Below are 14,657 nucleotides of genomic sequence, written 5' to 3' on the forward strand. Positions count from 1 at the left end.
ACGTTGCGTTAGATTGACAGTATACAACCATTCTATCGCCCCACCACCGTACATATCTCTATGAGAGATTTAGAAATTTAATATTTCCGAAAAAAGCATTGATTGGACTGAAATGGGGGTTTGCACACATGATCAACTCGTGATTTCCCTGTAGTCAAACGTGGGGTCGAATTCAACTGTTATAACACCCAAATCATTTACCTAGGGAACATGTGAAAGCAGGGATGAATGAAGGGACATTGATTGTCGATGGTTAAATACGTGTCAGTCGATCCAGAAGGCGGAGCTTCACATCATTGATAGGGGGGATCGGTGCTCTGTAAAGCCGTCGAGAGGAAGGCCCCTACCGACCCTGAAACAGACCCCATTCTCCCAGATGACTGCTGAAACCTACCTGACGCTCAGAATGCGAAGATTTCGATTCCAGTATTTGTACAAACAAGCTGTACGCAAGCATCTGAAAACAAATATTCGATACTGCCGACATGAGACTGAGTATCTCCCAAAGCTAACGGTGGACTCAGATTCCTGGTGTAACAGTCCTTGTTTGTCCCCTCTATGTTTAGCCCCTTGTGGGTAATAACGAAATATATATGAAAATAGACGCAATAAAAAACGTGGAAATGGCTCAAGGGAAATGACTCGATTTATTTCACTACAGTTATTTCCCTTTAAAGGTTGTTTTGGTAACGTATATACAACATGGCCGATTGATAGTACTTAAAGAATTCTATTTATTTATACATATTTACTTACGTGTACATATATTTAGTCATCGCATTAAACATGCCACCCTTTGAGAGAATGCATCCAATGTTTTATGCTATAAGTAACTTTAGACGAAGAAAATTCAAAGAATGCGCCGAATTATGCACCAGTATTCTTGAAAAAACGCCCTATGACGAGGTAAATAACGCTATTCATTTGACAACAATGGCCGCGAAAGATTTTAACTTGTTGCTTGTTTGAATTCTTTTGATTATTTCATTTAATTATTTCTTTTATTCTAGATTTCTATTTAGTTACTGAACGTAGATTAAGCAAATACAAATGGAGAAGATATTTTAAAGCCTCATCGTCACTGTTATGTCCCTCATTATGACGATATATTTCGTTTCGGGGTCGATTAAATAAGTACCAGTTACGCACTGGGGTCGATATAATCGACTTAATCCGTTTGTCTGTCCTGTTTGTCCTCTCTGTGTTTAGCCCCTTGTGGGTAGTAAAGAAATAGATATATTTCGTTGTCTGTGGGACTGACCCAAACAACGTACCTCACTGACCGACATTACTGACTGTGTCCGTCCACTATTTATTAGGAGTGGACCAGCCCACTTCTCTACCTGGGGTCATCTGCCACAACAATTACATAAAATTAAAAGCAGTTTTTTTTTCTCAAACATCTAGAATTATTATTTTTTTTTTGTTCTGGTTTAGGCAGCCTGGTCATTGAAAACACGGGCATTGACTGAGCAGGTTTATGTCGACGATGCAGATTTGGAAGAAGAAACAATTGCAGAGAGTATTCTTGATGAAAATGCCCTTGCTCAGAATGTACGTCCAGGGACTTCATTGCAATCAAGCTCACTGGAATCCAGGCCGGATGGTATAAACCCTGCAATCAGGTTTGTTTCTCTTCCTTCAGTTTATTATTGTCGTTATTGTTTTTTCTTTATGTTTATCAGAGTTGACTTTGCCTTCTATCTTTTCAGGTTTAATAAAACATTGAGGTTTTTAATCACTTCTACCTCTACCCCTGGGGCAAGTGTGGGTGTGTGGTTAAGAAGCTTGCTTTCCAGCCATGTGGTTTTGAGTTCAGTCCCATTGTGTGGCACTTTGGGCCAGTGTCTTCTGCTTTAACTTTGTGTTGACCAAAGTCTTGTCAGTGGGGTTGGTAAGCAGAAACTAGAAGAAGTCCATTGTGTGCATGTGTGTGTATACATAGATGCAAATACAGATATATTCATATATACATTCACACGTACACTTTTATATCTATATATGTGTGTGTGTCTCAGTATCATGAGATGTTTGCAAACGAGCATCACCATCATACAAGCGATGTTGTTCGTTTCTTGTTTTCTGTGAAAGACTCATGTCTGGCCATGAGGAAATATTACCTTAGCTGGAAATAGGTGAGGGTTGGTCCCAGGAAGGGCATCCGGCAGTGGAAAAATCTACCTCAACAAAATTCTGTCTGACATCGGCCATATGTGGCTGATGCCAATGCCGCCTTGACTGGCTTCCGCGTCAGTGGCACCTAAAAACCACCAACTGATTGTGGCTGTTGCCAGCCTCCCCTGGCACCTGTGCTGGTGGCACATAAAATGTCTTTGGAAATGTTTTCTTTCTGATATTGATACATCATCATCATCATTTAGCGTCCGCTTTCCATGCTAGCATGGGTTGAACAGTTCGACCAGGGGCTGCACCAGGCTCCAGTCTGATCTGGCAGAGTTTCTACAGCTGGATGCCCTTCCTAACGCCAACCACTCCATGAGTGTAGTGGGTGCTTTTTACGTGCTACTGGCACAGGTGCCAGGGGAGGCTGGCAGCGGCCATGATCGGTTGGTGCATTTTACGTGCCACCGGTACGGAAGCCAGTCAAGGCCACGCTGGCATCAGCCACGTTCGGATGGTGCTTTTTACGTGCCACCGGCACAGGTATCACAACTATTGGTCAATGTCTTAAAATAAGGAGAACCAGAGGAAATTTTCCAAGAAAGCATTAATAATATATTATTTGATTGGAGTGAAGTGTTTCTCATGTGCTTTTATGTGTATTTGACAGACCTGTGACACAGTCTGGCCGTCCAGTGACTGGTTTTATTCGTCCAGGAACTCAGTCAAGCAGACCAGGCACCATGGAGTCAGCACTTCAGACTGCACGCACTGCACACACAGCTCGGCCAGTCAGCTCAACATCTGCTAGATATGTGCGGCTGGGGACAGTAAGTAGATTTTGTTTTTTCTTTCTATTAACTCTTTAGCATTCAGATTTCTTTCTGTCAAATGCTTATTTATTCACATCATCATCATCATCATCAACATCGTTTAACATCTGCTTTCCATGCTAGCATGGGTTGGACGATTTGACTGAGGACTGGCGAACCAGATGGCTGCTCCAGGCTCCAATCTTGATCTGGCAGAGTTTCTACAGCTGGATGCCCTTCCTAATGCCAACCACTCTGTGAATGCAGTGGGTGCTTTTACGTGCCACCGGCATTAGGACCAGTTAGACGGTACTGGCAATGGCCACGCTCAAATGGTGCTTTTTATGTGCCACCTGCACAGGACCCAGTCCGGTGGCACTGGCAACGACCTCGCTCGAATGTTTTTTCACCTGCCTCCAGCACAAGTGCCAGCAATGCTTATAAGCAACTTCACACTGGTCAGGTTGATGGTCAGATGTGGAGCAAAAGGTTGACTGTCCAGTTCCTAGCTACGCTAGTGTTACCAAGCAATCATTTATTCAAGGATTTAATTAACGTTGCTGTTTTCTTTCGTTGCAGGCGTCCATGGTTTCCTCACCTGATGGTGCTTTCATCAATTTGGCCCGTTTGAACTTGAATAAATACTCACTTCGTCCGGAATTATCCAAGTCTCTCTTTGAATATATTTTCTATCATGAGAATGACATTCGAACAGTAAGAGTATCATTTTTTTCCTTTTTCTTTTTACTTAGGTAATGTGAAGATGAACATATTCTCAACTGTGTCTTGGTAGATATGGATGTCTGTACTCTTCATTTAGAAATAAAAGTTCCAAGTTCAAATCCAGCCTGTGCCAATGTGTATATTCATGAATAAATCACTAATAACAACTGAAAATCGAATTGATCGAAGAAGAATATAAATGTAAATGTTGGTCTGAAATTTTGGCACAAGGCCAGCAAATTTGGGAAAGGTGTAATTCGATTATGTCGACCCCAGTATTCAACTGGTACTTATTTTATTGACCCCTAAAGGATAAAAGGCAAAGGTCTACTTTGCCTTTTATCCTTTAGGGGTCAATAAATATATATATATATATATATATATATTTTGTTTTATGTTTTATCTTTTACTTGTTTCAGCCATGGGGCTGTGGCCATGCTGAGGCATCTTAGTGCTTATTTTTTAAAGTCTGGTACTTATTTTATCAATCGCTTTTGCTGAACCACTAAGTTACAGGGATGTAAACAAACCAACACCAGCCGTCAAGTGATGGGTGCGGGGGACAGACATATACACAAAACGTTGTGTGTGTGTGTGTGTATGTGTGTATGTGTTCTTCCGTTACTTGACAACCAGTGTTGGTTCAGTTATGTTTCTGTAACTTAGCAGCTCAACAAAATACATCGATAGAATAAGATTTTGAAAATAGAAGCACTGAGGTTTATTTGTTCAACTAAACCCTTCATGATGGTGCCCCAGTATGGTTTGCAGTCCAGCGATTGAAACAAGCTAAAGTTTAAAAATGCAGGCCATTAAACCACAACGGATGTGAAGAAGGAAGAAGATGTCGATGAAGACCGTCCATGTTTTCATCTTTCCGTTTATGTTTATTTGACAGGCTTCAAAGTTTGCAAATATGGCCTTGAAAAACAGCAAGGACCAGGTCTGGTGGTGGCAATTCCATTATGCCAAGTGCTGCTACAGGTGATTGCTCTTTTACCTTTATCTCTCTCCTCATCACCTGTCACTCCATCTGTGTGTGTGTGTGTGTGCACGCGCGCGCATGTGTGTATATATTCTGAGCTGGCAGAATCGTTAGCACGCCGGGTGAAATGCTTAGCAGTATTTCGTCTGCCACTACATTCTGAGTTCAAATTCCGCCGAGGTCGACTTTGCCTTTCATCCTTTCGGGGTCGATAAATAAAGTATCAGTTTTGCACTGGGGTCGTTGTAATCGACTTAATCCCTTTGTCTGTCCTTGTTTGTCTCCTTTATGTTTAGCCCCTTGTGGGCAATAAAGAAATATATATATATGTCTATGTATGTATGTGTATATATGTAGATGTGTGTGTATGTATATATGTATGTATATATACATACCTACATACATACATATATATATATATATATATATATATATATATATATATATATATATATAAAACCACCAGGGAGGTGGTTTTATCATCATCATCATCATTTAACGTCTGCTTTCCATGCTTGCTTGGCTTGGATGGTTTGACTGGAACTGGTAAGTCAGAGGGCTGCACCAGGTTCCAATCTGAATCGGCATGGTTTTCTACACCTCGATGCCCTTCCTAATGCCAACCACCCCAAGAGTGTTAAGGGTACAATTTACATACCACCTGCACGGGTGCCATTTGAATGACTCTGGCAATGGCCACAACTACGATTTCATGGGTGCCATGTACGTGACGCAGGCTTCTTTTAGTTTCCCTCTGAAATCCACTCACAGGCTTTTGCTGACCTGAGGCTATAGCGAAAGATATGCAATGTGTCACACAATGGGACTGAACCCAGAACCGTGTGGTTGGGAAGCAAATATCTTACCACGCAGCCACAACAAGCTTCGACACTAAATTCTGTCGACCAAATTTATTTGCAAAGCATTGGGTTTTAGTAGAAAACACTTGCCCAAGGTGTCATGCAGTGGGAGTGAACCTGAAGCATATTTTTATTTTAATTCCAATTTTAAAATGTTGTTTTATGTTCTATTGTGTCTGGGGAGAGTCATTTTCTTTTTGTGCCTTATTTTGTAACATACTCACCGCTAAAATTTCCACTTTTTTCTTATTTTTATTGTCCTAAAATTTTCGTTGCGTCTTGCAACCTTTTCAATACAAACTCATATAAAGAATCTTGCAAACCAAATCCCAAAACGTTGTATTATGTGTTATTCTATTTTGTACAGGATGGGTCTGTATCGTGATGCTGAGGTGTATTTGAAGCAAGCCCTGAGTGAACAAGAGACTGTGGCCATTTATCATTACATCAGTAAAGTCTACGTGAAGTTGGACCAGCCTCTCAACGCCATCGACATGTACAAAAGTGGCTTGAACAGGTTTGCAGGAGAGGTAACTCTGCTGATTGGCATTGCCAGGATTTATGAAGTAAGTTGGTTTAATTATTAAGTCAGAGTTTTGAGCATAAATTCACATGGAAGTTTGATAGAAAGTTTAAACTGGTTTCAAATTTTGACACAAAGCCAGCAATTTGGTGGGAGGGGATAAGTCAATTACATTGACCACAATTATCAACTGGTACTTATTTTATCTATCCCAAAAGGATGAAAGACAAAGTTGACTGTGGCAGAATTTGAACTCAGAATGTAAAGACAGATGAAATACTTAGAAAATTACTATTTTTAAATCTCACAACGAAAGACCTTCAGCAACAGTACTTTGGAGTAAAAATTTTTGCCAACATACATGGCAGTCCTGGTTTAGTCCTTGTTTGAAAATATAAGGACACAGATCGTGTCATATAGTCAACTGGAGATGATGTCTCCTGGGGTTAAATTACAGCAACATTCGTCCTAAACCAGGACTGCCCATGTTATGTTGGTAAAAATCTTTACTCCAGATGAAATAATGTTAAGCATTTTGCCTGCTACAGTTACAATTCCAACAGCTTGGAATATTTAAATTAATTATTCATCATCATCATCATCATCATTTAGCGTCCGTTTTCCATGCTAGCATGGGTTGGACGGTTCGACTGGGGTCTGTGAAGCCGGACGGCTGCATCAGGCCCAGTCAGATCTGGCAGTGTTTCTACGGCTGGATGCCCTTCCTAATGCCAACCACTCCGTGAGTGTAGTGGGTGCTTTTTACGAATATTATTGAATATTTAAATTAAGAACACTGTAAAAACACGATGTTTGTATCGTAGAACGTAGGTCAGTCTCAGGAAGTTTGGTATCGAAAGGGTTAATATTGATGGAATCAGGGTAACACACTTTGTTATTGAATTTGTTCCGATATAATTTGACATCATCACCTGGTCTTTGGCAGCTGTTTGGAAAGTCCATATTCTTGCAAGCATTCAAACTGGATTTCTGGTCTGAAGATAACCTGTTCTCTTCGATCTGTTGGTCCAGTGGAAGAGATCATGCTGACCTTCCATTAATTAATCAAATCTACCAAGTTTATGAATGGAATTAGTTGTCTTGTAGCTTATCGATTTTGCTGCTTGTCAATATTCTTCTATTTGTGTCAGAAGTCAATTCCCAGTGAAATACTGATTTCATAAATTGGCACTAATACCAAAAATGTGTCAGAGACATCAGCACAAGACTCTTGGGATGGGCAAAACTAATAAGACATGAACAAAGAATCTTGGAAGATGGAATAATATATTGGCAGACATGAAGTCTGGTGCTTTGCTGTTTACTTTCCATCTTTCTTATTCCAAATAAAACAATACTATAAGATGGATTACGTATTTCAGTATATTTGGTTCTCTGTCTTTGGAAAATTCTATAATATTTTGTTGATTATCTTTAAAAAAATTAATGAATAACTAAATAATTATGTACAGACTGTATAAGAGAGAGAAATGTTGTATTACTAAGAGGGAGCTAATGTAGCCATGCTGGAGCACCGCTGTAAAGTGTTTTTGTTGAACAATTCAACCCAAGGGCTTATTTTTAAGCTTAGCACTTATTCTATTGTCTCTTTCCCGAACCGCTAAGTTATGGGGATGTAAACACAACAACACAGGTTGTCAAGTGATGAAGGGGGGGAACAAACACATACAGAAAGATACACACACACACATACACATGTAGCAAAAATAGCAGGGGATTATCAATCTGGGCATAATACTTCATAAGCTCTCTGTTGACTCACCAGGCTAACAGTATTACTTAGATTGGCACGGTTCTTACGGCTGGATGTCCTTCCAAATGCCAAGCAGGTCACAGAACAGAATTACTTTCACCTTTTTTTGTTAGAATTATTTAACTTTAATGTTTTCTATTTCCTTGTTGTTATTTTGGGTTTGTTTTATTTTCATTTCTCTTTATTGTTGCTGTTGTGGTTGTTGTTGTAGTAGTAGTAGTAGTCATAGTCCATATTCTTTCTTTTCTTTTTCCCCTGAATTCTTTCTTTCTCATTTATCTTTTCTGTCTACTTTGCTTCCTCTTCATCTTATCTGCTCTCTTCTTCCCCCCTCCCCCCCCTCCTCCCTCTTTTCTGTCTTCTTTTCTCTTTTTCTTTCCTTCTCTCTTCTCTTTCCTTTTTTTCTTTCTTTTAGCTTCCGTATCTCGTCTCATCTCTGTTTATGAATTCTTCTTCTTCTTCTTCTTCTTCCTCTTCTCCTCCCTTTTTTTAATTGTCAGAGCCTGAACCAGCTGGAAGAGTCTGTGAAGTACTACCGCAAGGTGCTGGAATTGGACAGCATGCAAGTGGAAGCCATAGCGTGTATTGCCACAAACCATTTCTACAACGATCAGCCTGAAGTGGCCCTCAAGTACTTCAGGTAGGGCTGAAGGACGGATTCGATTGCTTGGGGCACGAAAGGAGAGAGGGTGGGAGGGATGTAGAAAGGAGGGAGAGGTAGGAGAGATGGAGAAGGGAGAGTGAAAAAGAGAGAGAAATGGAGAGAAGGTGAGAAAGGAAAAAGATGAGAAACAGAGGGAGGCTGGGAGAGCAGTAGGGGTAGGAGAGATGGAGAAGGGAGAATGAGAGAGATGGAGTGAGTGAGAGAGAGAGAGAGAGAGAGAGGGTGAGAATGAAAAAGATGAGAAACAGGGAAGCAGAGGGGGAGAGGGAGAAGGTATTTTATCTTTTACTTGTTTCAGTTGTTGGAGTGTGGTCATACTGGAGCATTGTTTTGAATTGTTTAGGCGAACATCACAAATTACACAACATGCATAAAACATTTCACATCACACATTTCACATCACACATTTCACATCACACATTTCACATCACGCATTAACTCATCATGCATTAACTCATTAACTCCTTGAACAACATACATTTACTCAATACGCATTTTTAATACAGGCTGTTCAAAAAGTCTCTCCACAGTAAGTATTTTATTGCAAAATATTTATAAGATGGAATAAGACTACAAAAGAATATATTAGACTTTACAAGACTTTAAAAAACTTTATAAGTAGTGTTGAAACTGTCATCCTTCATTCTACACGTTTTGAAATGACTATTTTAATGTAATACTGCCTCAATCCCATACTGGGTGCTTGTGTGTCTTCTGGTGTTAACATCACCCAACAGTTGTAAATGAACATCACCATTATTCAAACAGTGGCCTTTGTTACCAGTCTGCTATGAAATTATGTCTTGCTTGGAAAACATTTGAGGGTTGGTGACAGCAAGGGCATCTGGCCATATAAAATCTGCATCAACGAATCCTGTCTGACCTATGCAAGCATGGAAAAAAAATGGACATTAAAACCACAATAGTAATGATGATATATACACACATATACACACATATATAAATTAAACGTATATAGATGCATGCTCGGTAGTATTTAACCTCTTCTAATATGACAATTCCTTTTGACTTTCTGTGTAGGCGGCTGCTCCAGATGGGGGTGTACAAGTCTGAGTTGTTCTGCAACATGGGCCTTTGTTGTTTCTATGCCCAGCAGTTTGATATGGTAATGGTGTGTTTCAGCAAGGCCTTGGCTTTGGCTGATGACAACATGGTTCTGGCAGATATCTGGTACAATGTGGGACATGTAGCCATTGTAAGTTGCTCTTTTTCCCTCTCTCTTCTCACTCTCCTTATGTTTATATTCCTCTCTACTGTTATTCTCATGTTTACATTCTTCTCCACTGTTATTCCCATGTTTTATATTCTTCCCTGCTGTTATTCTTATATTCTTATCCACCATCATTCCCATGTTTATATTCTTCTGTACTGTTATTCTCATATTTTATATTCTTCTCTATTTCTGTGTTTATGATATATATTTTGTATTGAAACTCATTGAGCCCTGGGGGTGAGGCAATTGACTCTCCCCCACCTCAGGAACTACTGTCTCTGTGCCAAAATTTGAAAATAAGGTGGTGGACCAACAGACTTGTTATAATGCCAGGCAAAATGCCTTAGCAGCATTTTCTCCATTTTTACGTCCTGAGTTCAAAATTCATTGAGGTCAACTGTGCCTTTCATCCCTTTCAGGGTCGATAATGCAAGTACCAGTTGAACACTAGGGTTGATACAATCAACTAGACCACTCCTATGAAATTGCTGGCCTTGTGCCAAAATATGGAATTATTATTATTATTATTGCTTTTGCACAGCTTCTAACATTGGAGATGTACTACAGTGTCAGTTGTTCACTACCAGTGAACTAAGGTAACACCTCTTATTTTTCGAGCACCTTCTGGAGTATTTGAGTGGTTCCAAGCAGTGCTGTTTTCTGCAAGTGCTCCACCCTTATTGCAGCCCCTATTTGTTCCATGTACTTCTCAAGATTTTTGCTCACTGTTCCCAGGGCTCTGACAATTACTGGTACCACTACCACCTTTTTCATCGACCACAACTGCTTTACCTCCCAAGCTAACCTGTCATACCTATCGACTTTTCTTTCTTCCTTATCGCATACCTTGTTGTCAACTTGGCATGCTATATCTACGATCCAGCATAGTTTGTTTTCTTTCTCAATTAAGACCATGTCTGGCTTCCTATTCTCTATCTCATGGTCACACTGAATCATAAAATCATCATTGTTGTTGTTGTCTTCATGCTAATGATTGTTATATATTTTTTTTAGGGAATTGGTGACCTTGATCTGGCTCACCAGTGTTTCAGGATGGCCCTCTCTAACAACAACGACCATGCTGAAGCTTACAATAACTTTGGGGTTATTGAGTTAAAGAGAGGACATTGGAAATGGTAACAGCAGCATCTCTTACTTGTTGGGTTCTTTTTTTTCTGCAGATTTTCGAAAACTTTTGAATTAATTTAATCTGTTTTTTGGCTTATTTCCCCCTCCTTCTCCATCTCTTCTCACCCTTCTCTTTCCTCTCCTCCTCCTCTGCTCACCTATTCTCCTCCTCCTCCCTCTATTAGACGGGATTATGATTATTATTATTACTAAGGAGGCGAATTGGCAGAATCATTAGCATGCTGGATGAAATGCTTGGTGCTATTTCGTCTGTCTTTACGTTCCGAGTTCAAATTCTGCCAAGGTCGACTTTGCCTTTTATCTTTTCGGAGTACCAGTTGTGCACTGGGGTCAATGTAATCGACTCACCCCCACCTCCCCCAAGCTGTCTTTGTGGCAAAAATTTGAAATTATTATTATTATTATTATTATTATTATTATTATTATTATTATTATTAAGAAGGCGGCAAGCTGGCAGAATCATTAGCATGCCAAGCAAAATGCTTAGCAGCATTTCGGCTGCCACTACATTCTGGGTTCAAATTCTGCCAAGGTCGACTGCCTTTCATCCTTTCAGGGTTGATAAAATAAGTACCAGTTACGCACTGGGGTCAATATAATTAACTACCCCCCTCCTCCAAATTTCAGGCCTTGTGCCTTTAGTAGAAAGTGTTATTATTATTTACTTCTCATTTCTATTATATAGATGTAAAATGTAGGATTTTATGAAGACTATTTCTCTTTTATAAGATATTTCTTTTATCCAAATAATGTCTCATGGTTTCCTTTTTGTTTTTCTATTCTCTAGGCGAGGTCTTTCTATCAGTCTGCTTTTGTTTTGGCTCCGCACATGTTTGAACCACATTACAACTATGCTGCACTCAACGAGAAGGTATTAATACATTTACAGCAATTTCCTTTCTATTTTCTGTCTTCTTTAAATTGAAAAAGAGCCTCTGCACAAAACATTAACGGCTCATACACATCTCTCTCTCTCTCCCTCTTGTCCCTGTTATTCTGTTTCTCACATCACACTTTCGCCCTCTGGTTCTTTTGTCGCTGTTCTGTCTTACCTTCTTGGTCATGTGACCGTGAATGAATAGAGATGTCATCGCATCAGTGATCTGAAATCCTCCAAAACCTCTGTAGAATGTGTGTATGTGTGTGCATGTGTGTTTGTGTGTGCCCCTGTGTTGATATCACATGCTGGTTGTATCACTGTCATACACGAGGTGTACAACTGGTACAGTGAGATCACAAGGAGGCTGAAAGAGAAGGAAGATTTCCTTCCTGTTTTAAGACTGAAAGGTGGGATTTGAGATTTGGCTGCTATGTCTAGCTGGATCATATGACCACATAAATGCACCCTTGTTGGTTCATTCACTTCTGATGTATTTATCCATTTTATATTTTACACATACAATAAGACAATGAAGATCATCATCATTTTACTTCCGTTTAACAATGCTGGTATGGGTTGGACGGTTTGACTGGAGCTGGCACCAGGTTCCATTGTCAACTTTTGGTATGGTTTCTACAGCTGGATACCTTTTCTAATTCCAACCACTTTGCAGAGTGTTCTGGGTGCTTTTTTACATGGCACCAGCACCAGCAAGGTCTGCTTTGGCACTGTTTCTAAGGCTGGATGCCTTTCCTAATTCCAACCACTTTGCAGAGTGTACTGGGTGCCTCTTACATGACACCAGCACTGGTGAGTGTGCTTTGGCATGGTTTATTTGGTCAAACGCCTTTCCTAGTGCCAGCCACTACAGAATGTACCGGTCACTTTTTACATGGCATCAGCACCAGTGTGCTGTCTTTCATGAATTATTCCTCTTCATTTTGTCTTTGACTACCAACATCTTCACTGATGAATGCTAATTGTTTCTCATTGTTTCTCTCTCTCTCCCCAACCAGCTTGGTGACCTGCAGGGCAGTTACAATGCTGTGCTGAAGGCATTGAAGGCCTTCCCGCAGCACACAGAGTCGAAGGAGCTGCTGCAGCAGTTGTGTCAGCACTTCTCTCTTCTTTGAGGGTTTGGCTGCAAGAAGAAGAAGAAGAAGAAGAGAAGAAGAACAACAACAACAACAACAACAGCAGCAGTAGCAGCAGCAGTAGTAGCAATTGTAGTAGATATAATGATGACAGTAGCATCAACAACAACAGTGGGAATAACAGCAACAACAACAACGACAACAGCAGCGATGTCAACTGTGGCAGTAACAAGAAAAGGTGTCACAATGATGAGAGGTTGGGATTTACTGAAATAAGGGTTTGGAGAGGAGGAGGAGGAGAGAGAGAGAGAGAGAGAGAGAGAGAGAGAGGTTGTGAAAGAGAGAGGGAGGGAGGGAGAGGTGGAGAGAGAGGAAGGTTGTGAAAGGGAGAAGAGAGAGGGAGGGAGGGAGAGGTGGAGAGAGAGGAAGGTTGTGAAAGGGAGAAGAAAGAAAGTGAGAACAGAAAGAGAATGAGGAAGGGGAGAGGGTGTGAAGGAGAGAGATTTAAAGACAGATAAAGAGAGAAAGAACATGAAAGAGTGGAACAGAGAGAGAGAGAGAGGGAGTGAGAGAATAAGGAGAGGGAGAAGGGGAGATGAGAAAGAGTGAGAGGGAGAAAGAAAACAAGAGTGGAAGAGAGAGAGAGAGAGAGAGAAGATTAAAGCGAATTGTCCTGGATTAACCAGTAATATCTTAGGACAGCGTTTTTCAGACTTTTTTGTCACGACCCACTGAAGGGTCAGGACCCACTGCTTGAAAAACGCTGATTTATATTCTGCCCTCAGCGTCCGCTTGCGTTTTTTTTCTTTTCCCTTTTATTTTGTCGAGACCCATTTTATTTATCTCGCGACCCACTGAAAAGGTCGGGGTCCACAGTTTGGAAAACGCTGCCTTAGGGATATAGCGCAAAGAAATCCAAAGTTTATTTCTGTTAAGACTTGAAGTTGAAGAATAAAATAAAAAAAAGAAAAAAGAATAACAAAAAAAGAAAGACAGATGAATAAGATCGAAAGAAAGAATAAAAACAAAAAAAGAAGAACGAAAGAAGAATAAAACAAAAGAAAGAAAAATAAAAACAAAAGAAAGAAAAATAAAAACAAGAAAAAAGAATAAAAACGAAAGAAGAATAAAAGCCTGTCTATATTCTTATATTTTATTGTCTCATGCAGTCTTATTTTTTAAATTTTTACTCGTTTTATTCATTAGACTGTGGCCATGCTGGGGCATCATTTAATAAATGTGAATGAGTGTCGTCAACGTCAGTCTGTCTGTCCGTTCGTCTGTGTGTTTGCTATAAAAACTGGCAAGGGACAGAACCTAGAAATTTCAAAGTGATTAAATGAAGACACGTACAAGTTATTTCCCTTTGATCACTACGCTCGTGAACTCAACCGCACACACGCACGCACGTAAAATTAAATTACAAACGTTATTTTTACGCAGTTTATTATGCATTTCAGGCTTTTAATAATTCGATGCTGCCTCAGCAGATAATCTTATCTCTGACAATTTATTGTTTCCATGTAAATAGTAACTATTCATGTGGATGGTTGTACGAGTGAATAACACACAGATACGTGTGTGCGTGCGGACGTGCGTGTGTGTGTGTGCGTGTATATATACATATATACTCTTTTACTTGTTTCAGTCATTTGACTGCGGCCATGCTGGAGCACCGCCTTTAATCGAGCAAACTCGACCCCGGGACTTATTCTTTTGTAAGCCCAGTACTTATTCTATCGGTCTCTTTTGCCGAACCGCTAAGTGACGGGGACATAAACACACCAGCATCGGTTGTCAAGCAATGCTAGGGGACAAACACACACACGCATATATAT

General features: G+C 40.1%; 1 protein-coding gene across 2 annotated transcripts; it reads left to right on the forward strand.

Annotated features, from left to right (window-relative positions):
- The first annotated feature begins 692 nt into the window (after window positions 1-692).
- LOC115222904 (tetratricopeptide repeat protein 8-like) lies at window positions 693-13,699 on the forward strand. Of its 2 annotated transcripts, XM_036511890.1 has the most exons (13): window positions 693-906; window positions 1,438-1,625; window positions 2,792-2,951; window positions 3,513-3,647; window positions 4,555-4,640; window positions 5,869-6,067; window positions 8,299-8,438; window positions 9,504-9,678; window positions 10,711-10,832; window positions 11,633-11,716; window positions 12,742-12,873; window positions 12,906-13,149; window positions 13,456-13,699. In XM_036511890.1, the coding sequence occupies exons 1-11, from the start codon at window positions 787-789 to the stop codon at window positions 12,776-12,778; spliced, it is 1,446 nt and encodes a 481-aa protein (XP_036367783.1). In that variant the 5' UTR covers window positions 693-786; the 3' UTR covers window positions 12,779-12,873; window positions 12,906-13,149; window positions 13,456-13,699. The 2 variants fall into 2 exon arrangements, with proteins under 2 accessions (XP_036367783.1, XP_029649151.1); XM_029793291.2 differs by having other exon boundaries at window positions 12,742-13,149.
- Window positions 13,700-14,657: the final 958 nt, after the last annotated feature.

This window comes from Octopus sinensis, linkage group LG21 (assembly GCF_006345805.1).
Source record: "Octopus sinensis linkage group LG21, ASM634580v1, whole genome shotgun sequence".
Taxonomy (NCBI): domain Eukaryota; kingdom Metazoa; phylum Mollusca; class Cephalopoda; order Octopoda; family Octopodidae; genus Octopus; species Octopus sinensis.